General features: G+C 45.4%; 1 protein-coding gene across 1 annotated transcript in view; it reads right to left on the bottom strand.

Moving 5' to 3' along the window:
• Positions 1–25,673, bottom strand: part of CSNK1E (casein kinase 1 epsilon) — a 51,517-nt gene extending 25,844 nt beyond the window's left edge. The window contains exons 1-2 of the mRNA XM_044300936.1: positions 25,595–25,673; positions 2,511–2,594 (exon numbers count right to left, since the gene is read on the bottom strand). Of these exons, the coding sequence (XP_044156871.1) occupies positions 2,511–2,586 (76 nt within the window). The 5' untranslated portion in view covers positions 2,587–2,594; positions 25,595–25,673. The remainder of the gene's footprint in view (positions 1–2,510; positions 2,595–25,594) is intronic.
• Between the last annotated feature and the right edge of the window lie 1,685 nt (positions 25,674–27,358).

The following is a 27,358-nucleotide window of genomic DNA, read 5'->3' as shown; positions in this document are numbered from 1 at the left end:
TGAGACTTCGGTTAATTCATACTTTTTCCATATTTGTGTATTGAAAAAATGTAAAATAGAAAGCTGAAGTGGGCTTTGGTACTCGCTGGTACCTCAGCCTAGTTCTGATTGCTATTTGAAATAGTGTTTCAATACGCAGCTATGAATACAATAGGAATTAACCAAAGTCTTGCGCGACTTCGGGCCAAATGAACTTTGGCTCCATGGAGCCAATACATTTTAATGCTGTACAGATACGGAAGTATTTGAACGAATCGAGTTCGTATCTATGATCCAAAGGTCAATTCGCTCAAGCCTAGTCATCAATGTCTCATTGATGGGGGCAGACTCCTGACACCCATCTGATCAGCTGTTTGAAGAGTTCACAATGCTCCGGTGACCACTGCAGCCTTTTCCTAGGCCTGTAACGGTTGGGTCATCGGTTACGTGGCCTAGGCACTGCTCAGTCCTATTCGAGTGAATGGAGCAGAGCTGCTATGCCAAGCACAGCCACTATCCAAAAAGGACAGCGCTATGCTTTGTAAGTTGCGAGCAGGTTGCAAAGCTCCCTGGGGCGCAGCAGCTTCCTTAAAGGGGTTGTCCGAGTTATGAAAAAATAAATATAGCACTGAAAATCTGATGGGCAGCAATATATAACTAAGCAAGTTTTATGCAAAAATAAATATATTTCCCTGGTTCTTTTCTGGCCCTTTGTTTACATGCAATAAAAACAATCTCTGCCCCTCCCCCCGCTCTGCTAAGGGAGTGGCTACAAGAGGTACCCTGAGTGACATGTCTGCCTGCTGGGAGACTCAGCAGCATGTTGTATGTGTAGGACTACAAGTCCCAGCTGTATAATGACACTGCTAAGGGAGTGGATACAAGAGCTGCCCTGAGTGACATGTCTGCCTGCTGGGAGACTCTGCAGCATGTTGTATGTGTAGAACTACAAGTCCCACCTGTATAATGAGACTGCTAATACACACAGGATCTTCCCCCTACCTTCTTGTGCAATGCTCTCTCTAGTATGTCAGCTCCAGTGCCCAGCATTGTCTCCTCACTGCCTGCAGAGCTACCCAGTGTGTGCAGCTGAAGGGGTTAAGAATCTTAGGACAGAGCAGACAGCCGGCAGTGAAGGGGGCGTGGCCAGCACAGTGATATCTAGTTTACAGACTTGTAAACGACCTTTATCAGAGCAGGGAGAGAAGCTGACATCACAGGTCATGTGACCCTCAGTGAAATCTGAGAAACCGGTCACCGGAGAAAGTGAGGTAATTGGAAAGGTGTTATATTTGCCTTGTTAGGAACATAGAAAAAAACAAAATAACTCGGACAACCCCTTTAAATAGCAGAAAAGCAGGGGTGCCAGGAGTCAGACCTCCGCCAATCTCATATTGATTGTCTATCCTGGGGATAGATAAATATGCAAATCTTGGAAAACTCCCTTAATGGATAACTAACAGAAGAAAACGGTCCTTACACATTCAGTAGCTGTCAGACATCTTTCCCGACTCCCATCCGAGTGTGTATATTTCGTTAATGGGGAGAGAAAGCCGCTGCCAAATACCTCAGCAGCAGTCATCTTCCAGGAGACATTGAAATTCAACACGCCCAATTGTTCTCTCCCCCATCATCTGGTGGCAGCCTATCTCCTGGGAGAGAAAAAGGATCAGGCGAAAAAAATTCTGTTTGCCTAATCTTTCTCTTCCCAGCCATAATCTGTCATGGATTCGGGAGCTCCCCATGCACATTAGATTGTGGTCACAACCTGCCGTTCTTGGGCAGCAACACACTGATGTGTATGGGAGCATCCTAAGTAGACTAGCAACACGAGGGGCGTCTGGCGGCAGCTTATACCATGTATGCATGGCCAACCTGTTAACCAGGGGAGCAAGGAGAAATGGCCGCCTGAACAAAAGCAATGTTTCCTGAACCCCTTTATACACATACAAGAACAGCTACATCAGGGTGAGCTTGTTAATTTCAATGGGGAGAGGAATAAATAAACCCCTATGAAAATAAAAGTTCAAACATGTTGGATTTCGGTTGAAAGCTGAGGAACCAGAAGGTTTATTTTATTTTATTTTTTTGTGTTTAAAAAATAATAAAAATAAGTGAACAAAGGCCGTTCCCTCTGCTTTTTGACTCATGTAATTTCCTTTTGAGCAGTTAAAGGTGTATTCCAAGACTTCCATAGTGATGACCTATCCTAATGATAAGTGGCCTTCTCTCAGCTTTTCTTAGGCCAATGAAGACACGTCCATCAGTCACGTGGCCTAGGCGCTGCTCAGTCCCATAGTAGTGAATGCGGCTGAGCTGTGATACCAACCAAGCACAGCCGCTATACAATGTACGGCACTGTGCTTGGTGAGCAGGGAGAAGGCCGCAGCACTCACAGGAGCATCACTGCCTTCCCAAACAGCTGATCAGCGGGGGTCCCACAAATCAGATACTGATGACCTATCCAGTGAATAGGTCATCAGTTGTAAAGTCTTGGAAAACCCTTTTAAATACCAGTACAGCCAGCTTACCTAAGTAGATGTCTCCAAAGGAGCCGCTTCCGATCTTCCTGCCCAGTCTGTACTTGTTTCCCACTCTGAGCTCCATCTTTTAACCTAAAAATAAAGAAAAAAGAAAAATGTCAGTTTAACTTTATGAGGATAGGTCATCAGTTCTAGTCTCGGAAAACCACTTTAAGTGCATTGGAAGTGGAGCTTCACCGGTTTTTGCATTGAGCTGCCTCACAGCCCCTCCCCTCTGTTCAGAGTGACAGCTATAGCATCCAACCAGGGGATCACTACAGCTGTCACTCAGAGCAGAGGGGAGGGGCTGTGAGGCAGCTCAATGCAGAGAACGGTTAAGCTCTGCCTCCAGTGCATTTAAAGGGGTATTCCCATCTGGGACATTTATAGCAGGATTGGGAGAGATAACGTCCCTTTACACCACACTATTTAGTAGGCAATTGTCGGGAAGGAAGCATTCCTTACAAGCAATTGCCTGCTCATCAGTGAAGAAGACCGCTGCATTTACATGCAAAGGGAGCAGCGATCACTAATCCCATCACTCGTCTCCATACAGAATCAGTTTGCCAGCAGCAGAGGCTCTTTAGATGGCACGATCTACTGCCGCCAAACGATGATTTTGGTGACCGTACACATGATCATGTAACAGATACCCAATGGACGAGTGTTTCAATTGTTCATTGGGTAATCGGCGCCACCTTTACACCAGCTAATAAGGAGCTTTCTTACACACGCTTGTTGGCGATTATCTGGATAATGCTCGGCCCGTGTAAAGGGGTCTATAGCTGTTGGCTGAACAAGTGTTCAGCCGACGACTCTTATGTGTATGGTCAGCTTTATTCATATGCAAGACAAACTATTTCCTGAAGTACAAACAGTGGCAAATATTTATTTCCATGAATAAATGATTTAATGAAAAAAAGTGAATTCTAATTCTAATAATGAGGCTATAAATTGCATATGAACCAAAGACATCCGTTTGTTTGTTTTTTAACACATTTTCTTTTGCTGCACCATTGCCCACACATAGCGCGTGTCACCATGGTAAGGTAAGGTAAGTAGTAGGGTAAATACAGTACTGGTCCTGTGAGTAACAAATGGATATCTCCTTCACCATCGGGTGTCACAGTGTATAGCGTACTGACAAAACACATGTAACAGGATAGCCTGTGAAAGAATGAGGTGCTTTAGTGAGGCCATAAGCTACAGATCGGACTTCAGTGCTATATACCGTACTCATGTTTAGATCTCAGGTTGTGACTTGTAAAACCAAGCGCTGCTTTTCAGTTATGTACAAATATCATGTTATCCCTATTGTAGGTGTGCTCAAGCATTACAGGGGTTTGACCCCTTTAGAGGGGCATTACAGTGTAATATTTGCCCTCCTGATCCCTTGTCACAGTCTTTACACTGTGCTCCACTTCCTGCTCCTGTCTAGACACAGCAGGAAATGGATTGGGATTGTTGCTCAGCCAATGACTGGCTGCAGGGATGCCCCGCCTCAAACAGTGATTGGCTGAATGGCATCCCCAGCCATTTCCTGCAAGACACGAGCAGGAAGTGGATCGCAGCGAGGACCCCAGCATCATCGGAACAGCAATGGCAGGGGGATCAGTGCGATATAATTAAATTTTCTAGCATGTGCAGCCCATGGGAAAAAAAATTCTGGTGCTGGAATACACCTTTAAATCTTCTGATCAAATTAAGTCTCAAAGATACAAAAATGTTTTCAGACCCCAATGCCGCCCTCTGCTTGGAGTGAGAATGGCAATACTCTAGACAGGCATCCTCAAACTGCGGCCCTCCAGCTGTTGCAAAACTACAACTCCCAGCATGCTCGAACAGCCTACAGGTATTAGCCTACAGCAGGGCACTGCGGGAGTTGTAGTTTTACAACAGCTGGAGGGCCGCAGTTTGAGGATGCCTGCTCTAGAAGCTCTCCCTCTGCAACCTACTGAACTCTTCTGCCCACATCACACAGCAAAACAAGCACATTTCCGTGGGAGTAGCACACCGTTAGCGGCACACGCAGAACTTTGTGCCAGACAGCATCTTAAAAGAACGAAAACAACTCACAAGGCAAAATGTGCCTCATCACCTTATGGAAGAAAACGTTATTTGCAACTGTACAGTATTTGCAGACAAGTAAATGAAGGGTTTGACCAGAGGGCCCTGGCAGCCATTATATAACCCCTCTCTACAGAAATGAAGTTCGGGGTTGTTACACTGCTTTTGCCTGGACCATCTGTTTTGCAGGACCTCACACTGAAGCCATTTCAAAAAGTGCACCATTCACACAATACAATCTTAGGCCATGTTCACATCTCCAGTGAAAGTTTCCGGCAGAGAATAGCTGCGAGACCCTGACTGACCGGCGATCAGGCATAAATACTGGGTTTCGGCCAGACAAATACTGCAGCAGCTGTTTTTGTCCGGCCGACAGCCAGCATTTATGCCAGATCATCTCTAATGGAGATGTGAACGTAGCCTTAAGCATCAATAAGTTAATAGATGAAGCCCCTGATCACTACTCTGCTATGTTCAGCCCTTTTTATATGTCTTAAGGTCCCTTTACATGGGACGATATTACAGCAGATTGTCGGGAAGGAACGCTTCTCTACTAACAATCTGCTGCTCACTGGTGGAGGAGATCACTGCATTTACATCTAATGATCTCCTCCTGAGATGGGGAGGAGCGATTGCTAATTCCATCACTCTTCACCATAACGATCTGCTGTCGGAAAACAAGGGTTTTCGTGTTCACACAAATGATCCAATTACCCGATGTACGAGCATTTAGCTTGTTCATCGGCAATACATTTATACCGCCAGATAATTACTAAAAAGCGTTACTGTGAACGGTTGATAGCGATGATCTAGGCGATATTCAGCCTGTGTAAAGGACCCTTCAGTCTTGTGTATGTTAGTTATTCCCATAGTCTCTTTAAACAGTCACTCCCCGGTACCAAAATGGGAAGCAAGTTGTAAATGAATGTTGGTATTACCACATGCCAACAAACACAGCTTGGCAGCTAGCTATACAAAACCTCTCTAAATGCTGCCATAGCCAGAAAAACTGCCCGACCTCACAAACATGCATGCTCAGACAGGCCCTGTGTTTTTCTTCAGTATGGATAGAGTAAAAGATGAGAGGATCAACATGATCATATTTTATGATTTTTCAGTACAGAACCATATATTAACAAAATCATGTTCTGTGTTTAAAGTGGGTCCTCAGAGAAAGGCGTGGTAGGATAGAGGTTGTAGTATTCACAGTTAAAATCCCTCTCCAGCTCTCGCTGGGCCGCGGTAGAGTGATGGGACAGCGCACCCAGTTTTGGGAAGACCTCCTGCAAGGCAGGGTCCCCAACTCAACGCAGAGTTGGAGGGGCTGCAGTATGACGCTCTCTCTCCTCACCACATCGCCAATGGTTGGCTGGTTTAAAAAAAATTAACAACTTTTTTACTGGCAATTATGGTAAAGTATGTGTATATATCAGTAGTCAGTTCAAATTATGCATGGACTGGCAGATCTTAGGTCTACCACCGCTGCAAAGCTAGTAGACAGGCCTAGTTTACTCCGAGTCAATCTTCCAATACCTGTACCTTCACTCTCCATTCAGCCAGCTCTCTCTCCCTTTTACTGTATTCCTATCAATTGCCATTTTAAATACAGCAACAGGCCTCATGCACACGGGCATTGTTTTGGTCCACATCATTATATATATATATATATATATATATATATATATATATATATATATACACACACACACACACACACACACACACACACACACATACATACACACACACCATTGTGGCCATTTTGAATCCAACTTTTGTTTTTTCAATAGGAAGAGGGTCATGTGACACATCAAACTTATTGGGAATTTCACAAGAAAAACTTTATTCTTTCATGAGTTATTTACAAGTTTCTGACCACTTATAAAATGTGTTCAATGTGCTGCCCATTGTGTTGGATTGTCAATGCCACCCTCTTCTCCCACTCTTCACACACTGATAGCAACACCGCAGGAGAAATGCTAGCACAGGCTTCCAGTATCCGTAGTTTCAGGTGCTGCACATCTCGTATCTTCACAGCATATGCTGTGCAGCACCTGAAACTACGGATACTGGAAGCCTGTGCTAGCATTTCTCCTGCGGTGTTGCTATCAGTGTGTGAAGAGTGGGAGAAGAGGGTGGCATTGACAATCCAACACAATGGGCAGCACATTAAACACATTTTATAAGTGGTCAGAAACTTATAAATAACTCATGAAAGAATAAAGTTTTTCTTGTGAAATTCCCAATAAGTTTGATGTGTCACATGACCCTCTTCCTATTGAAAAAACAAAAGTTGGATTCAAAATGGCCGACTTTAAAATGGCCGCCATGGTCACTACCCATCTTGATAAGCCCAGCCCCCCCCCCCCCCCCCCACATATACTAATGTGCCACAAACAGGAAGATAGAAGATGGAGATGAAGATGGAAGATGGAAGATGGAGATGAAGATAGACAAGAATAGCCAGTTATATCAATGGCTGTCCGTACCGTTCCACAAATTGCGGAACGCACACAGACGGCATCTGTGTTTTGCGGATCTGCAATTTGAGGACCGCAAAACACACAACGGTTGTGTGCATGTAGCCTTACAAGTACCCAAATGCGGGCGGCAGTTACTTAGCAGATTGGCAACCTGTCTCCATGCCAGGGCTCTTATTCTATCAGACAAAGGTCTTTGGAGTCTGGAAGCTGTAGGCAGGTTATAGCCACAGAATTTTTAAACACACACAATTACCTCTTCTAAATGGATGGTACACTATAATGTAGTCTCGTTTCTTCCTCAGAGGCTGGTATAAGGCTCCTCAAGCTGGCTGGAAATGTCCCCACCTAGCAACTATCACTAAGGCCGGTTAACCTGTTTGTAGCCTGTAGAAAGGAAATGCACAACATCCTACAGTCGGCTCACATTATTATAATCACTTCCTACTTTCAACATCGACCGTGCGTAGCTTATGAAGGATCGTGTCATAAGCTGGCTTGGTGGGTTTATAAAGTGTGCGATAGGCTGTCCGCATACACATCCCTCAGTAAAAGGGATAACTTATCAGAGTTGCAAAAACAGATGATTATTGCCTTTCAAGCCAAGGGTGGAACCATATCTGAAACTGCGCAGTTTGTGAACGGTTCTCATGCTGTTGTAGTGAAAGTATTGAGTGGACAAATGTTACCTTTGTGAATAAGCGATGTGGAAACTGCAGAGCACCACGTGCCATTGATGCGAGACGTATACTTCAGCTGTGAAGGTGTGCGAGGGTGGACTGAGACTACAGTGGAGCAGTACACCACCAAAATGAAGCGGGGGCTACCAGACATGTGTCAAACAACAGTACAGGGATCCCTACTGCATATGGGGCTCTGAAGCAGACTGATGGTCACTGCACCTCTGCTAATGAAGTTGTATCAGCAGAAAAAGCTTTACATTTTCACAGCAGTATCTGAATTTAACCTCTGCCGATTGGCAAAGGGTTGCCTTCTCCGATGAGTCACGTCTTCTGCTGCATTGAACGGATAGACATTGCCGTGTCAGGCGAAAAACAGAACAAACACCCTACAACCATTGCTGGAGGAACACAAGCTGGTGGTGACAGAGTTATGGTCTGGAAAATGTTGTTGCGGTATTCTCTGGGCCCACTCATTCATGTGGAAGGCACTCTCAACCAATCTGGGTAAGAATCCATCCTTGCAGATCATGTACACCCACACATGCCAATGGTCTTCCCTGGGATGGATGAGATCTGCCAGCATTCAAAGTCGGACCACAGGTCTGGTCACCAAAAACTCACAGCATCACCGGTAATGATTATGCTGTTAGTTCAGATGAACAGCTCATGTAAAATTCGCCTTTATTTTCGTATGTGTCAGTTGCGCTCTCAGACACCGCATTGCAGAAGATCTACATGTAGAAGGGAACTCAATATTGCAAGCATTCACATTTAGAAAGCGTGAAGATTAGCTGGGCAGAGTGAACTTTTTGAAGAAAAAGCTAAATAGCACATTGGGAAGCGCATGAGAAACTGCACATGGATAAGAACATAAAAGCATTTTCTTAGTCCACCACATACATCATTCGGAGATTTGCGTATCGGTATATAAGGCAATTTGTTTGCACTTGCTGTCACACCTAGTCACCTACAGATAAGTAAGGAAATAAACAGATTTTTGTGTGTGTGTGTGTGTGTGTGTGTGTGTGTGTGTGTGTGTGTGTGTGTGTGTGTGTGTGTGTGTGTGTGTGTGTGTGTGTGTGTGTGTATTGTGCGTTTCTGGAAGCCGGGAAAATGGAATAACCTTCATGCGTCTATACAGAAACGACCCTGTTGTCTAAGAAATGGGAAGAAACAAGGTCAGTCCTAAAAGGTCATGAAGACTAACTACAGCTCCTCGGAAACCACAACATGGAACATTTCCTGGAAACAGGGATACATATAGCACATACACAGAAAACCCAGCTAAAGGGGACAAGTCTTGTGCTATAGCAACGTGCGCTGGTATCGGGACAGTGATTAGGGTGGTGTATAGTGGGTACAGTCAGTGCCAGGATGTCCCAGCACCAACTGTACCCATGATCATATAGGAACTCCCTGCATCATAAAATTACTACATTGCAGAGAGTTTGTGTCAGAGGAGCCTCTGTCAATGCAGGACATGAGGCTGACCCACGGGGCGTATTTCCCAGACTGCACCCGGCTGTGTGCATGAGGACTCATGCCTCATTAACACGTCCGTGTTTTGGTCAGTGATTTCCATCAGTGATTTTTAGTCAAAACCAGGTGTGGCTCTAAACACAGAACAGGTGCAGATCTTTCCCTTATGTCTGTGGAGGCTCCAATCCCCGACGTGCTCTGGCATTCTTCTCCAGCAAGTGCCCGGGGCTTCACTGTGAAGTCCTCTCAGCATCGCTCCCCTCGGCTCTGAGTGACAGCCATAGGGGTGCCCTGTTGGATGCTACAGCCATCACTCAAAGGAAAATGGGAGGGGTTGTTGGGTAACTCAATGCAAAGAGCACTTTAAAAAAAAAAAAAAAAGCTATGCCCCAGTGCACTTGAAGCTTTCTGGGATTTTGATATTGACGACCTATCCACACTATCTGATCGGTGGTGTCTGACAACTGAACCCTGCCGATCAGCTGTTTGAGAATTCACCGGCACTCCTGTGAGCGCTGCAGGCTTCTCTCTGCTTTTCCTAGTCAGTGTCAACACGATCATGTGTCACGTGGCCTAGAAGCAGCTCAGCCACATTCACTTGAAGACCAATACCAAGCACAGCCACCATACAATGCTCAAAAACTTCGATGTTAATGCCGTTTCCGTACAGCATTAAAATGTATCGACTCCGTGGAGCCAAACTTCGTCTCACCCTAAGTCGCGTGAGACTTTGGTGAATTACTACTGTATTCATATCTGTGTAGTTAAAAAAAATATTTAAAATAGGAATCAGAAGTGGGCTTTGGTACAAAGGTACCAGCCAGTACCAAAGCCCACTTCGGATTCCCATTTTTAAGTTTTAAACCAGCCCTGTATCTCACATGGATCCAGAGATCTCCCCATTCATTGCTCTGCTAGACTTATATCAAGCTGACAGCTCAAGGGGAGTGTCCTTTCTGCTGCAGCTCAGGGGGCGCGTCCATGGTCTCCCCATCACAGCTCAGGAGGCAGATGAAGGATGAAACCGAGCATGTGCAACCACCTCAGTGAGCAGGACAACAAAAGAATAAAACAAAACAGCAGGTGGCGCTATACTGATACATATTAAATAACTCAGTGGCTAAATTTTTAATTCCATGCAGTTACAAAAGTATTCAGATTCAGGTGCTGGTTTAAAAACTGTAGAATATTTTTTGAGAGACAACCCCTTTAAGTGTCATTTATCCACTTGTTCAAGAACAGCCATAAACTTTTCACACGGTCATCAGAACGTATATTTTATATCCTTATATGCCACAAGCAAATAGCTTTATGTACAGGAAGCACAACCCAAGATGTGATGTCAGCCCCGATCTAGCCAGTCTGTTGTGCAAGCAGCAAATGGGGAAGAAAAAGTTTGCATCACCTCATTGCTATATAGAATTGATGTCAAGGGAGACAAAAGGAAAGATCAGCTGCTCATTTACCAAAGTGACACTGCCATCTGTTATACAGAAACTATACCGTAGTCTCCCTTCAGAAGAGAAAAAAAAAAAAATATATCAAGCTGAACATCACAAACTAAACAGATCAATGGGTAGTAGCATGAAAAAGAAAATTCTAATGTTTGGTCAATTTGCGTACCCATTCATTTCAATGGGGCCGCAAAAGATGAGAACAGCACACCTGTGTGCTTTCCGTATCTGTAGTTCCCTTAAAAAAATAAAATAAAATAAAAAGAGAACATGTCCTATTATTGACCGTTTTGTGAACAAGGATAGGACTTCTCTGCAGGAGAAAAAAAATAAAAAGCACTCAGCCACAGAGCGCAAAAACGGATATGGTCATGTGCAGGAGCCTTGTAGAGATGCAGATTCTCAGAGACTGTAAAACTCACACTTATGCCATTGTCTCCAATGTAACTTTCATTCTTCCTATCTCACATACTAAGGCAAATTTCTTCAGAAGTATGTCTTCAGAGTATGGAAGGAGGTCCAGGAGTCCATAACGGAGCCATCCACGAATGGTACAGCAATTTATAAGGTGCCCATACACGTGGCGGGTGCGTCACACTAGTTGTTGTTCTGCATGGTTTTATGTGTTTCATTGGTCCAAAACCGTGGCCATTTGCTTTAATCCACATGCATTTTGCCACTCCATTCCCAGCTGCGTGGCACAACCACTGTGTATGGGCACCCTCAAGCTATTAATGCTTGCAACCTAAAGCCAAGGCTACTTTCACTAATATTTTTCGGTATTAAGATCAGTCATAGGGTCTTAATACTGGAAAAAATGCTTCCGTTTTGTCCCCATTTATTGTCAATGGGGACAAAATGTAACTGAACAGAGCGGAATGTTCCAAAATGCATTCCGTTCTCATACTGGGATGCAGAGCATGACCTACAATGCAAGTCAATGGGGACTGATACGTTTTCTCTGAAACAATAGAAAATGGATCCGTCCCCTATTGACTTAATGGAATTCATGACGGATCCTTCTTGGCTATGTTAAAGATAATACAACTGGATCCGTTCATAATGGATGCAGACGGTTGTATTATCAGTAACGGAAGCGTTTTTTACTGAGCCCTGCCGGATCCAGCAAAAACGTTAGTGTGAAAATAGGCAAAGTTCGCAAGTGCCAAAATGTACATGAAATAAGCACTCAAATAACCCTTGTGCCGATCCACCATACAGTCACGGCAGAAATCCAAGTGTCGGCCTCAGACACTTAGTACTATACAGACTGTCCTCGAACAAACAATTCCCATGGTGTACCAAGGAAATAAACCAATGTGCACAATGGTTTATTGTGTCGAGACTGAAATTCAGATCACATGGATCCTGGAACAGTAGTGATTGTATAAGGGGTGCACATCTTATTCCTGAGGTATCCTTCCCTGGAAGCACTAAATCTTAGGAATAGGATCTGTCAGGGGACCCCATAATGGCAGCACACAGAAGGCCTATGTAGGGAGGCTAGCAGTGTAGAAGGGTCTGCACCTGCAACGCTGCTGTGTGCATGAGCCCTAAAGGCCCTGGAAAAGAAGCTACATATGCAAATTAACATAAGAGTCATATCTTACTTGTGTGACCAGAGAAGAGTCATATTTTCAAGCTCTGACTCATCTCGGGGTAATTTGCATATGTGTCAAATCAGGCTTTTTACACAATAAAAGCACACAGAGCTATGGGGACTGTGTATTGCGGATGTGCTAGCGGCCATCTAGCAACCCATGGCCTCAGCTCTATACACAAAATCCCGGTGACAGGTTCCCTTTAAGTGAAGTGCACAATACTTGATCAGTGAATTATTATGTGTACAGATAAGAATTCATAAATCCCAAACAACTGTGTACATCTGACAATACGATTATATTGATGCAATCATTTTAAAGCATCTTTAAAGGATAACTGTAATTGTCATGTTTTCAAGCAAATACGGTACATTTTAGCATAGGTTAGCAATTTTTAGTTTCTTGAATGTTCCCTTAGTTACGGCTGTTTAAACATTTACAATATGAGGACCTTCTCAAGGTGGCTCCTGTGACAGTTCTGAGGCAAAAACTGCTTTCCCTCACTTCCCATACAGACTCACTGTAGCCAGCAGCTCCCTGCCAGCCAATCAGATTGGATTACTGAGACACGCCTCCTCACCCTGAATCCTAATGCAGCCATGCAGTGTGAAGGACCGCCCCTCCCGTTTGCTGCAAAGTCTCCTTCAACTGAACAGGCTGGAGCTACAATACCAAGCACAGCCACTATACAAGGAATGGCGCTGTGCTTGGTAAGCTGTATAGCAGCCGCCGTGTTCACCAAAGCATTTTGGTTTCTCCAAACCTCTGATCAGTGGCGATTGTCGACCCCCACCAATCACCTAGGTCATCAATATTCTACTTTTGAAAACCCCTTTACCATTAACAAGTCATCTGTCAGTAGATTTGTACCTATGACACTGGCTGACCTGTAAGGCTACTTTCACACTAGCGGCATGGACCTCCGGCAGACTGTTCCGTCGGGTGAACAGCCTGTCTGATCTGTCCTGCCGCTAGTGAACGTGTGCCCCCAGACTGCCGCAGCGGCGGAGTTCAGGTGGAGGCACGGCAAGAGGCTGCCAGAATAAAACGACGACATGTCCGACATTCATTCCAGCAGCCTCTCGCCGTGCCTCTGCCAGAACTCCGCACCGCCCCCATTATAGTCAATAGGGACGGAGCGTCAGTCCAGTGGCACGCGGTGACTAGCGGCAGGACGGATCTGACAGGCTGTTCACCCGACGGAACAGCCTGCCAGAGGTCCGTGCCACTAGTGTGAAAGTAGCCTTACATGTGCCCTTGGCAGCTGAAGACATCTGTGTTGTGTGCCCGCATTGCTGAGAAAAATATGCAAGTTAGACTCCACGAGCAATGATATGGGGGGGGGGGGGGGGGCGTTGCCATTACATCTGCTCTCTCTGCAGTGATCATGTTTTCACTGTCTGGCCCTGTCGCTCAAAGCATAGAGGGCTCAGCAGTTGTAGAGAAAGCAGAGCCTCTAGGTGCAACAGCAATGCCCCCGTTGCTCTTAGAGGCTCATTTGCAAATGGAACACTTCATTTTTCTCAGCAATGCAGACACATATGAACATGGGACCCACAGATGCCTTCAGCTGCTAAGTGCACATGTGACAGGTCAGCCAGTGTCATAGGTACAGATCTCCTGACAGATGCCCTTTATAGTTGACACTGGATCTTTTTTTGATGCTGCCAAATTATTCATACAAAAATGAGAAACTTCAGCTGTCCGGGTACATTGTGCATGTGGGAATGCCTATAAAATAAGACTTGCATATTGTCTGGTAAACCCTAACTTGATAAGTAGCAATGTGACAACCAGTGAACAGCCATGTTCTCCTGCAAGACCCACACGTCTTCTTGAGATGCAATGTGAACATCTTCACAGCGGATTCGTATAAACAGAGCTGCACAAACAAGCTCAGGGCTCAAAGCTGCAGTCTGCTGATAGGATCTCTTCTGTAGGAGTCGTAAACCACCAACCTTATGTAAACTGAAAACTTACCACAATTCTCCTCACACCAACCGTGCAAGAAAAACATCACTAATTAAAGCTACCTACACCTTTTTTTTTTTTGGCTGGTAGGATCTGTTGACAATCTCATGTCTATGGGGCTCATTACCAGCCAATCATATCACTTGCTACTTGACCAATGACTGGGCGTGTGATCTAAGGGCTGGATTACACCAACAGATCATCGGACAGATTTTCTGACCAATGTACAGGACGTGATCCCAGAAGTGGCCATCACACAGAATCACAACTACCTGGAAAACCCCTTTACGTGGTTCATCTGATGGCAATGCACACGAGTAATGCCTAAAAAAACCTTGGCGCAGCATATGCCAAGTCAGACAAGGAATTAAATTAATGTTTGGCATTTCTAAGAAGCAAAACGGGAGCAGGCGACTGGATTTCTTGCAACTGTCAGGTTACGGCACCCTGCAGCATGTCACAGGCGTTGTGTAGCCTTCGCTATGAAACATTTTGGGTTTTTAGTGGGCATGCTATAACACAGCGTGACGTAATTTGCGCCAAGTTGTTTCATAAAGTAGGTGCATCTTTCCAAATAGCAATTTTGCATAGAAATGTTACTCCGTTTGTTTTACGCCACCCTACCTCTACTGGAGTCAGTGTGCTTTTCAACAAGACTCAGTATATGTCAGTAGAAATCCAATAGTCCCATTCTTCTTGCCACCAACACCTGCTGTTGGGGTAAAGTCACAAGACCCACATACACCTTATTAGGCCAATCCCACTGTAATAGTCCCATTTGACTAACTTTTATCTAACATATACAGCCAACTTAAAGGGATTCTGTCACCTCCCCTAAGCCAAAAAACGATTTTAAAGCAGCCATGAAGCACAGCTTACCTGGATTAGGCTGTGCTCTTTTATCTTTAAATCCGTCCAGCAGTTACTGCAAAAAACGACTTTGATTGATATGTAAATGTGTCCTGAAGGTGCCCAGAGGGGCGTTTTGTTCCTCTTAGAGAGCCCAGTACCGCCCCTCTTTCAGTGCCCAGCCCGCCTTCCTTGCACTGTCTATCCACCCCCCAGCCTGCCACAGCCTCCCCTCCCTCTCACCGAACGAAGTCTCGCACAGGCGCAGTACCCACTGAGGGCTGCGCCTGTGCGATCAGCAGGAGACTGAGGGCAGGAGCTTCATCCTCGTCACTGGGCATGCGCTGAGCCCAGTGACGTCCGATGTTAGCTCTTTCCCTCAGTCAGCAGGGAAGAGCGAGCATCGGACGTCACTGGGCTCAGCGCATGCCCAGTGACGAGGATGAAGCTGCTGCCCTCAGTCTCCTGCTGATCGCACAGGCGCAGCCCTCAGTGGGTACTGCGCCTGTGCGAGACTTCGTTCGGCGTGAGGGAGGGGGAGGAGAGGGAGGAGAGGCTGTGGCAGGCTGGGGGCGGCGGTTATACAGTACAAGGAAGGCAGGCTGGGCACTGTAAGAGGGGCGGTACTGGGCTCTCTAAGAAGAACAAAACGCCCTCTGGGCACCTTCAGGACACATTTACATATCAATCAAAGTCGTTTTTTGCAGTAACTGCTGGACGGATTTAAAGATAAAAGAGCACAGCCTAATCCAGGTAAGCTGTGCTTCATGGCTGCTTTAAAATCGTTTTTTGGCTTAGGGGAGGTGACAGAATCCCTTTAAAATGGTGTGCCATAGGACAGGGGGTAACTGATCGCTGGGGGTCTGATCGCTGGGGCCCCCGGATCCTGAAAAAAAAAAAAGAGGTCTAGTTCCACCAGGTCTGATGGATCGGCAGGGCAATCAGGCATCCTGCCACTACATTCATTCTCTAAGAGAGGGCTGGAAATATCAGAATGCTGTACTCTGCCATCTACAGCAATCCTATAGAGAATGAATGAAGCGACAGGGTGCATGCTCAATCTGCTACTCCATCAGACTGAGGGACCAAGACTGCCATTCTCAGGAACAGTGGGGGTCCCAGCGGCCAGACACCCATGATCAGTTTGTTCTCCCCTAGCCACAGAACTTCAAAACTTGGCACAACCCCTTTAACTCTCCAAACACCCAATTCCCCCCCCCCCCCGCCCCCCTCTTTATACTCAACTCAGGAAATGACATTGATCTTATTCTAATTAGTTATTGGTCACGTTGGTGCCCCGTATCAGCCACAGGGCAGTGATAGTTTAATGATGGACAGGATATAAAAGCTCATCCTTTCATCCAGGGCAAGCAGTACAGGCGGCGCCATACTAACAGACCGAACCTACACAGCTTGTTCCATGTCTGTTCTGGGCAGTCACAGTGGAAAATGTTGATCTGTCATATAACATAGGATACCGACACCATTAATTTATCACATCTCCTGAACATGCATATTTACGGTCTCCATGATCCGTCAGGTTAGATTTGCGTAGAAAGATCAGGTCCTGGCAATCTGCGCAGTGCCATATCGAGCCACTTGCTTTTCCAGTCATCGTCTGTGGCAGTGAGACAGTACGTGCCAGTGAGGTGGCTTAATTCCTGTCAGCTATTATATCACTTCCTTTCATAATCACCGCTTAGGCCTTCAGCCCAAGTGAACACAGCAGGGTAAATGACATCTTTTATTGCCATCAATATTTTTCATTATTTCTGGAAAACACGCACACCGGGAATGAATTTTCATGTCTTATATCATGTACTATCTGGGGCAAATGTCTCTGCCTAAAGACAGACTTCATGGAGGAGAGAAGGGAGAGAGGGGAAAAAAAAAAACAAAAAAAAAAAAAAAAAAAAACCACACACACACAACTGAAGACAGTTGAGCAACAGGAAGCTCTTCCGTTCAGGCTCGGCCTGCCTCCGACCCGGAGAGGTTACGTATATAATTTTCTCACAGCAGAACATGTGCTTGAGTTACAACATGTTAATAGAAATCATATTTGGGAGAGGCAAGAAAAGCCGGAGCCTCGGGAGTTCCCCCAGGATCTCTGTACTCGTCTCTGACATACGTGTTTAGAAGGAACAGGGTTTCCACAATACATGGTTTTAAGAAGGACAAGCCAAAGCCTCTAATCAGTCCTGACTTTTAGATTGTAAGCTGAAGGGTAACACTGCTCGTCGTCAAGGGGTTTGCTTGTCTTTTAGTGCCCCCCCACCATCTCCTTTTTCTTTTATTCTTTCTGGCCTAAAGAGGACCTGTCACCTCTCCTGACAACTGCTGCATCCAACTCAAAAATATATTTCGGTTTCTCACATTCCTCAATCCAGAGCGTGCAAAGATACTTGTACATGCCCTCATCATCCCCCACCTAGACTACTGTAACATCCTCCTCTATGTCCTCCCATCTAGCAGACTCGCACACCTCTAGTCCTGACTAATCCATTTCTCCCACCATTATTCCGCTGTCAATCCCTTTTCAGGCTCTCCATTGCCCAGAGACTCCAGTACAAAACACTAACTACACATACAAGGCCGTCCACAGCCTGTCCCCTCCATACATCTGTGACGTGATCTCCCAATACCTTCCCAACTTAATCTCTGATCATCACAAGAACTTCTCTACTTTTCTCTTATCTGCCCTTACCACAATCACCCCCAAGATTTCTCCTGCGCATCGTCAATACTCAAACTCTTTACCCCAACATATCAGACGCTCACCCACAGTGGAAACCTTCCCAAAAACAAAAAAACTGAAAGCCCACCCCTAAGACAAGCCTACAACCTACAGTAACCCTGCTGCCCTATACCGCCATGACCGGCTTTACCTTCAGCTACAGTGTCATCCTTCCTGCACATTGTACTTGTTTTATATTATGTAGGTACACCGCCATGGAATGAATGATGCTTTAAAAATAATGACTGGCCTCGGACACCCTTCCTCTTTTGGGGAAAGTGGCATGGGCGGCATTGAAACACCACTTGCGCCTACATTTAAGCGCAATAGCATTTACCAGTAAATAGTCACAAATAGGAAACGGTCATGGGGTAAATGATAAATTTCCACGTCAGTGTTTCATCAGTGAATGGTCCATGTTTGGCCAGTGTATGTCCTCGGTATCCACATGCACTGCTAGGATGAAAAAGGGACTTGCAGAATGTCTCCTACTCAAAATCAGCGAAAACCACTGACAGAAAACAGATACCAGCAGTGGTCTGTAAACTGTTTTCACGGACCCACAGACTTCAATGGGCGAGTTTGGTATACGTCACTGACCAAAGTTTTACATGACTCCCACAGTGAATGGAAAACCACTGATATGTGAACACATTAAAATTTGTAATAAATAGTAGAAAAAAAAAAAAAAATCATCGGATCCACGTGCTGTCTGCTGTCTTTATTTTTACATAAAAGAGAGAAAAAGGAGCAAAGGACTATTCAATCTGCCTCCAGACATGGCCGACACTAATTCTCGCTCTAACTGATGGTATTAGCGGATGGATGGGCATTACAAGAACAGGCAAGGGATACCATGGCTAAAATGTTATAGCACAGGCCTAAAGTATCACGAGATAAGAGTTGTCCCAGGTCTACAGGCCATTACCCTTCATACACGCCATTATACAAAGATTCTGGTTGAGAGGACATCTTTCCCTGAGGGCGCCACGGAGGAAGGGCAGCTTGCTAAAAAAAACACCATTTGCCTGACAACCAAAGCATAGATGACAATAGGCCGCCCAGTCCTGGACTGGTCAGGCAGGTTGGCTGCAGCACTGTGCAATTACCACACAGGGGCCACCAGTGACACTGAAGTGATCTCCATAGTAATGAGAGACAATGAAATAAGTAGGTTTAGAAAAGACAATACAGCACCGCGATTAGCCACATATGACTATTTATACGTTTAGGACAAAGCACATTACCCCCTGCCATGTAACGGACTTAAAGAGCACCTGTTTGCAGGATCAACCCCATAAGATCAGACATACTTCCCTGTAGGGTTGCTCCTGATCAAAATAATACCAGTCTTGTGAAAATTGGATGCTGGGGTCCCAAGAAACTAAAGACTTTTATACAATTGAGGGCTTCAGTGCACCACTGGGCGGGGCCTAGTTTCTCAGCGCACCACTGGGCGGGGCCTAGTTTCTCAGTGCTGGCCACACCCCTCAGTGCACTGAATCCTTAATTTGCATAAATACAAGTATTTTCCCCTTGGGAACGCTACAAGCAATATTCACAAGAAAGGTATAATTTTAATCAGCAGGGGCAGCCTGCCCCCCTGGTTTAATAGGGTTGATCCTGCTGACAGATGTCCTTTAATAGGACTCACTCAGGAACAGAAGTCAAAAGATCTTCGGTTGTATTCCCAACATGCTTTTGTCCCATGTTTAACGTATATGTTGGGAAAATAAATCATGTACAATTGTAGTACACTGTGCTTTCCTTCCAGCTGAATCCATCAAAAACAGACTTCATGTGCTGACAAATGCCACAGTACTAACAAATGGTATAGAGCACTACAAATCCCATCATGGGATAAATCATACCAATAGTCCAGGTCCAGAGTGGTGGTGCCTGCGGAAGGAGATCCAGGCTAGGGGTCTCTTCAAATAGCAAAATCATAGAAATATCCGCAGCACTCTCCAATTTATGCAAAAAATACAGTTTTCTTATTCCATCAGCAGCTTACAATGAGACGTTTCGATAAGTCTTTATCAAGCAAAAACATTGCATTGCAAGCTGCTGATGGAACAAAAAAAAATATAAAAATAGTATTTTTTTGCACAAATGGGAGAGTGCTGCGGATATTTCTACCATTTCGCAAAATGCCACTGTACGGCATCTCTTAACCTCTGCCTTTGATGCCACCAGAGAGGAAAGGCAGCTATCCTATAATTGCCCATCACCGATGCAGAGCAGAATTCCAGAGGAGCTTGTATTGACTGACTATCAGGCCGAATGCACACGGCAGTTGTTCACGGCCGTGAGCGGTCCGTGGAACCGCGGCCTGGATCCCTCCTGAGAGCAGGAGCGCACGGAGTCACTGGTTGCTATGACGCCGTGCGCTTCCTGCTGCCGCCGCAATACAGTAATACACTGGTATGATCTATACCAGTGTATTACTGTACTGTGCCGGCAGCAGGGAGCGCACGGCGTCATAGCAACCAATGACGCCGTGCGCTCCTGCTCTCAGCAGGAATCCAGCTCGTGGTTCCATGGACCGCTCACGGTCGTGAACAACGGCCGTGTGCATATGGCCTTACACAGAATTCTAAATCAGTATAATGCAGTGCGATCCTGTCAGGACGGGACCTCTCACCGACACGCTGCGAGAGTTTATCACTAGGGATGAGCGAACCGACTTCGGATAAAACATCCAAAGTCGATACGGATAATACTTTATTTGAATATTACACTGAGCTCCCTACAGTATTAGAATGTATTGGCTCAGATGAGCCAAAGTTATTACTTCGTGAAGTCTCGCGATACTTCGCATAATAACTTCATAAACAAATTTCTACTGTAAAAAACATTTCCTGAACTTGGGTTTGGTTCCAACGTACCACTTGGAACCGGACCCGAGTTCAGTAAAAGTTTTTAACAGTAGAAATTAATTTTTTAAGTTATTACCTGAAGTCTTGCAACTTCGGCTCATCTGTGCCAATACATTCTAATACTGTACAGGGCGCTGTTCTCTGAGCGGATTCCCGAGCAGAAATACCACAGCATATTACAGTACCAACACAGGGTATGAGATCTACCAAATCTCATCTACACTATGCAGATTTTTTGTGCAGAAATTGACCTGCAATGTGGATTTCCAAATCTGCAGCTTCGGCCACTGCCATGTCTGCCTTAAACATATAAACATATTTCTGGAGCATCTATTCTTAGGACTATGTTGTGCTTTTCCTCTATTATTCCTACTAGAAGTGTATACATGAATTGCCACTAGTCTAATTAAGGTCCACACAGTCTGACACTGGCAGCACTTTTGGGATGGTGTTAGACTGTCCAGGGGCCCAACCCCAACTGTAACAGCCAGATGGATGGACCCTTACTGCAGACTACTAGCAATTCATTCACAAACGTCTAGTAGGAATAACCTAGGAATGACACCGAGTTATTTGAAAAGATGCCCCAGAACTTATATTACACAGGGCACGCAAGTAGTTACTAAAACAGGCAGATCAGGAGTGGTGACAGGCTGACGGCTGGAATCCGGTATGGATATTTTACACAGCACATGGAAGACATTTGTTTAACCTCATCCTTACACGTCCCCTGTGCAGAAACCTCATTGTAGCCGCCCCACGTGACTAACCTAAAGGTATCATAATTACAAATCAAAATTAGCCATTTATTAAAGACGCTCAGCAGAAAACTGTGCCTTTCTAATATTTGAAGTAAACATGTCAGAATGACCATTCACGGCTGGACCATGACTATCTCAGAAATGACAACTTCTCAACCCTCCGCAGACAATACAAGGAGGCAAAAATTATCGCTCTCTACACTTCTCCATCAACCTGCAGAGACTTTTCAGGTTTTATTTGTAGAATAACAGATGGGGGGGTTATATGAGGATAAGTGGTTAAGGCCCCCCGTACACGAGCGTAAAATGCAGCTGTGTGTATGAGCCCTAAGGCTGGGTTCACATCATGTTTTTCCAATCCGTTTAACGTATACATTAAATGGATACCTCAGACTGAGGTCATACAGTAGCATCTGTAGAGATCCATTGGGGGGGGGACAACTATATACTTTCATTTTTTACCAGACTCTGCGGGATACAAGAACATGGTGCGCTGCGTTTTTTGTATCTTTTTTTTCATAACATATATGAAAAACTGAGGCATAAAATGTGATGCAAAACCCCCTAAGGCCCTTTGTACATGAACATATTTTCTTACCGTGTCCTTTTTTCCTTTGCAGACCGTATGCAGAACCATTAATTTCAATGGGTCCGCAAAAAAAAATAAAAAATAGAACATGTCCTATTATTGTCCGCATCACAGACAAGGATAGTACTGTTCTATTGGGGGCCAGCTGTTCTGTTCCACAAAATACAGAATGCACACGGACGTCATCCGTATTTTTTGCGGACTGCAAAATACATACGGTCGTGTGCAAGAGGCCTGAGAATGATATTTTGACCAGGGATTTCCATGTTCCTGCATGGATTTAAGAAGCTGGCCTCTATTGTTTGCCCTATTTTATGAAAATAAAACAGTCCTGCTGTGCCTCGTTCCTGCTCCAGGTCCCCACAGGACTAGGAAGTGGCATGGTCCAATAACCGCTGCAGCCAATCGCTAGTCTTAGCAGTCACATCTGCCTGAATAGTTCGTCCCTTGTCATGTACTGTTTAAGTCGCTGTGACAGCTGAAACCTGTGATTGGCCGCAACAGTCTTTGGACCATGTCACTTCCTAGTCCTGTGGGGACCGGAAGCAGCCAGGAAGGAGGCGGAGCATAACTGCAGACAGGTGTTTGGTTTTGTTTTTAATGGGGCACATATTAGGGGTTGTTGGCTCCTAGGTCAGACAATCCCTTTAATTATATTTATAAATTTCATTAGTACTCAGGTCATGCATTTCAGAATTCTGGCTTAATGTTCCAAAATAGGGGCTCTGCTACTTTTTAGGTTGAACCACTTACTTTTGGGCAGAAAAGAGGAAGTGGTTTAACCTGTCGAGCCAACTGAAGCTAGATTTATCAACCGCAACTTTTTAAAGTCACAAAACCTTACTCCAGCAAGGGGGTGGCATAGAAAGTAGAGCAACATCTCAAGACATTCGCGTTTGACAAATTTGGTGCATCTTTACGTCTAACATCTTGCGACATTTGATGCCAGTTATGGCAACTCCAACCTGGTTTTAAAGGGGTTGTGCACTCATTTCCAGCCCTCTCCTACTGGCAGGACCTGTGTTGGTGATCACACCTACCTGAACCCTGGCACTGGGTCCCAGTTCGTTCACTCCCTGGCCAATGCTGCTCATTTCAGGTCCCTCCATGTTAAATTCCTGTTTGACGCCGCTGCAGCCAATCACCGATAGCTGCTTCCCTTGCATCATGTCAAATGGTCGCGTTAAGCGAGGGGGAGCAAAGCAGCCCTGCTACCAGCGATTGGCTGCCGCAGCATCAAGCTGGAATTTTACAAGAAGGGACCCGAGACAATCAGCAGAGGTCGGGGAGAGAACGAGGCTGGACCCAGCACCAGGGACGTATGATCACCAATGCGGGCTCTGTCAGCCTGAGGCGTCTGGAAATTAGTGCACAACCCATTTTGACATTTTCCTCATGGGGCACATATTACACGTTATTATGAATTTCATTTGAAAATTCTAAGGTCACATTCTAACAGAACACAGCCTGTACGCTGTACATGTCTTAGCATGTCCTAGACCCAAACCGCTAAAGGAGGAGAACCCAGGATGGCTGATATTTTGAATCTAAGAAATCCCTAATATACCCCTCTTATCGTAATGGTTCCATATTACAGCGAGGCAGTGCTGTGGGAATATAATCTGCCATCCTGGAAAACCTTCCTCAGAACACAGGTCGCCATGAGATCTCTCTGGGTCATCAAGCACAGGTTTTCTATAGTAAAACCCTTGAAAAATTCAGCCTAATGACATTTTTAGGAATTTAAAAGGAAAACTCCAGTGGAGTTTATTATTGTATTAGTGCATCATGGATTCAGGGCTGCTGCTTACCAACACGGGTCATGACATGCGAGTGACATCACATGTGGGGGTCTCAGATCATGGAACCCCCAAGGCACACAACACAGATGTGGTCGTCATTTTTTTCTATGCTAAAACCAGGACCTCACATTTTATAAGATATTCTATCAAATACATGTTCACCTACGTACACCCACAAAGGAATTACTAACAATGTCCATATAAAACGGGGAAACTTATCAAGCCCTCAAAAAGCCGTAAGTGGGGGAAGGCGGTTACGACTGAGCGCCACCTGCAGATATGGAGTGAAAAGTGGGCCAGAATTGTGGAGTAGATCACATCGATGAACGGTGACTTTTTAAAAAGCCACGACTCCACACCAAGCATTCTATCACAAAAATGTAATAAATAGTAATAATAAAATAGCCGCAACCATATTACACGTGTGGCACATTACTACTGTGCGCCATTTCCATCAATGGCCTAGCAACTCCAGTCTAAAAACTAATCTCAAATACACTTAAATTGATGAATTCCCTATGACGACTGAAAATATATGTCCTTTAGTGAAGATTGTGAACTGGATATGACCTACAGAAATCAAACCCTTTGTGGCACTCGGTAAGATAATGTGGTGTAGTCGAGCTTCTGTATCTTTGGTACACGAATAATAAAGCGGATTTGTAATACCGGTGATAGGACGACTATGGAGAGTAGCCGTCAGACAGTGCACTGACATGAGCCACAACACAAAGCAATAGATCACAGACCGTGAGGATAACATTTGTAAGGCTGAAGGACCCTGACCAATGTCCCCAGCTCTGCGCCTTGTAAACACTGCTGGTCAGAATACGTCCTCCTTCACATGGACGCCTCTCGTCCCTACAAGGGATCCCATAACATGTAACATGTACAACGGCTTGTATGTCCTGCCCACACACATACATGCAGAGCTGGAGCATATTCCTAATACCACCACAAATGATTCCTGCCTGAGCCAGGAGGCATCTCCCCAGGTTATGTAATGCTCCTCACAAGTCCCTGCATGGAGATGTGTGATCTGCCGGAGAATAAACAAGCCACAATTCACATCCTCCATGTATTCGCTGTATTTTCTGTCCAGCAGAGAACAAAGGGGGTGGGCTCTGCTTTTTTTTCCCAGGCCTTTACCCCACCCTTTGAATACAAAACAGATAGAATGATGTATTGCACTGAAGATATTGGGGGTCATCCTATCCCCCCCTGTACATGTCCTCCAGACCCCTAGTCCCTGGGTTGTCTTATGGGTTATGGACCTACTGCAAATAATAGGAATTCATCATTAAAAGCCACATTTCTACTGCGATTGATACAAATGTACCTATTAAATCTACAGAAATCAGATGTCTGGGTGGGGGGCCATGCCCAGCACCCCCCGCCCCCAAAAGTGCCATATAAACCTCTGCCATCAGACAATAATAGCTGCCCCCAGGAATAAAACTAAAGAGTAGCAGGACAGCAGAGGACCTAGGACCGTCCACAGGGAGAAGCCCCCCATATTGTATACTGTCTATACTGTATGACACCCATCCCCCAGCAGTCCACAGAAAACTGGCTCTAGGGGTGCGACGTTTCCCCCTTGATTTCAGCCCTATAAACACACACACTCCCCCCAATATTGGTATGTGTGTGCTGCAGGGGGTCCCCCCTCTCTGCTCCTGGGGGTGTCACCTCTGGCAGGGGCTCCGGGGGGGAGGATGACGAGAGATTGCGGGGCGCTTACCTGCTGCGTCTGGCTGCTCTGCCTCTCGCCTTCCCCCTTCAGTCTGTGAGCTGTCTCTGCTCTCTTACTCTCATTGAATCCGCCTGCCAAGCCCTAGTGCTGATGTCATCCTTGTGAAACTTAAAGGGACAACACCCCTTTTGTTTAATAGATGACAGTCCACCTCACACTGACTCATACATGGTGGGGAGGGCAAACTGCACGGAGATTCTATGTCACATATGTGCATTGTGTATTATAGTATAGTGTTGGTGTAGCCGGTCAGCCTGCAGTGGTGTTATTACTGCGTTACTACATATTGTCAGGACGATTCAATCAAACAGCTGTGGCATCGCTCTTGCTTCCTGCAGTGCCACCAGAGGATGCGCCAAAGTTATGTAGAGGTGCGCGCCGCTTATAGATTTGGCACATCCTCCCTCTGGCAGCCTCCTATCTGCCATAGATTTCTGTCTTTATTCACGCCTGAAAACTGGAATAAATAATAAATATGGTGGACCTGCCGTCATCACACCCCCTTTTTTCTTCTATAAAGTGACGCGAAGAGGGAAAAGTCGCAGATTTTGCGGCAAATATGTACAAAAGTGGCTTAGATCACTTTAACACTTGAGGTAGCAGGGTCCGGCAGGCTGTTTCGGCAGGGGAACAGCCCGCCAAATCCGTGCTAACGCTAGCCCACCGTGCCGCCGGAAGTTGGGTCCGGCCTCTTTCGCTATAATGGGGACGGACCGGGCCAGAGGTCCAGCCACAGCACAGCAAACCAAGAGGCGGCCGGACAAAAACCGCAGCACTCTGTAGTTTATGTCCGTCCGCCTCTTGGCTTGTTTGTCGTGCTGCAGCCGGACCTCCGGCCGCCCCCATTATAGTGAATTCCGACGGCAAAGCCTGCTGGAGAAGGCTGCCGCTAGTGTGAAAGTAGCCTTAGGGCTTGTTCACACAAACGTTTTTTGCGTTCCGTATACGGCCCGTTTTTTGCATTCCGTATACGGTCCGTATACGGAACTATTTATTCCTATGGGTCCGCAAAAAAATGGAATGTACTCCATGAGCATTCCGTTTCCGTATGTCTGCAATTCCGTTCCGCTAGATTTTGAGTCTTGTCCTATTCTTGTCCGCAAATCACAGTCTGTGGCTCCATTCAAGTCAATGGGTCTGCAAAAAAAAAAATGGAACACATACGGAAATGCATCCGTATGTCTTCCGAATCTGTTCAGTTTTTTTCTATGTAATTACTGTATACTGTATATGCCATACGGAAAAACGGAACAGAAACGGAAACACAAACGGAAATAAAAAACAAAACAACGGATCCATGAAAAAACGGATGGCAAAACACTGAAAAAGCCATACGGTCGTGTGAAAGAGGCCGAACCGTTTTTTCTTTCCATTTACTAGCCATTTTGCATTCCGTTTCCGTATTTCCGTTCCGTGCAAGAACATGTCCTATTATTGCCCGTAAATAACGTTCCATGGCTCCATTGAAGTCAATGGGTCTGCAAAAAAAACGGAACACATATGGAAATGCATCCGTATGTCTTCCGTATCTGTTCCATTTTTGCGGAACCATCTATTGAAAATTTCATGTCCAGACCAATTTTTTCTAAGTAACTACTGTATACTGTATATGCCACATGGAAAAACGGAACAGAAAAATGGAACAGAAACAGAAACACAACGGAAACAAAAAAAAGGAACAGTGGATCCATGAAAAACGGACCGTAAAACACTGAAAAAGCCATACGGTCATGTGCAAAAGGCCTAACTAGA

This window comes from Bufo gargarizans, chromosome 7, assembly GCF_014858855.1.
Source record: "Bufo gargarizans isolate SCDJY-AF-19 chromosome 7, ASM1485885v1, whole genome shotgun sequence".
In the NCBI taxonomy this organism is placed as follows: domain Eukaryota; kingdom Metazoa; phylum Chordata; class Amphibia; order Anura; family Bufonidae; genus Bufo; species Bufo gargarizans.
This window is presented reverse-complemented; position numbering and strand designations above follow the sequence as displayed.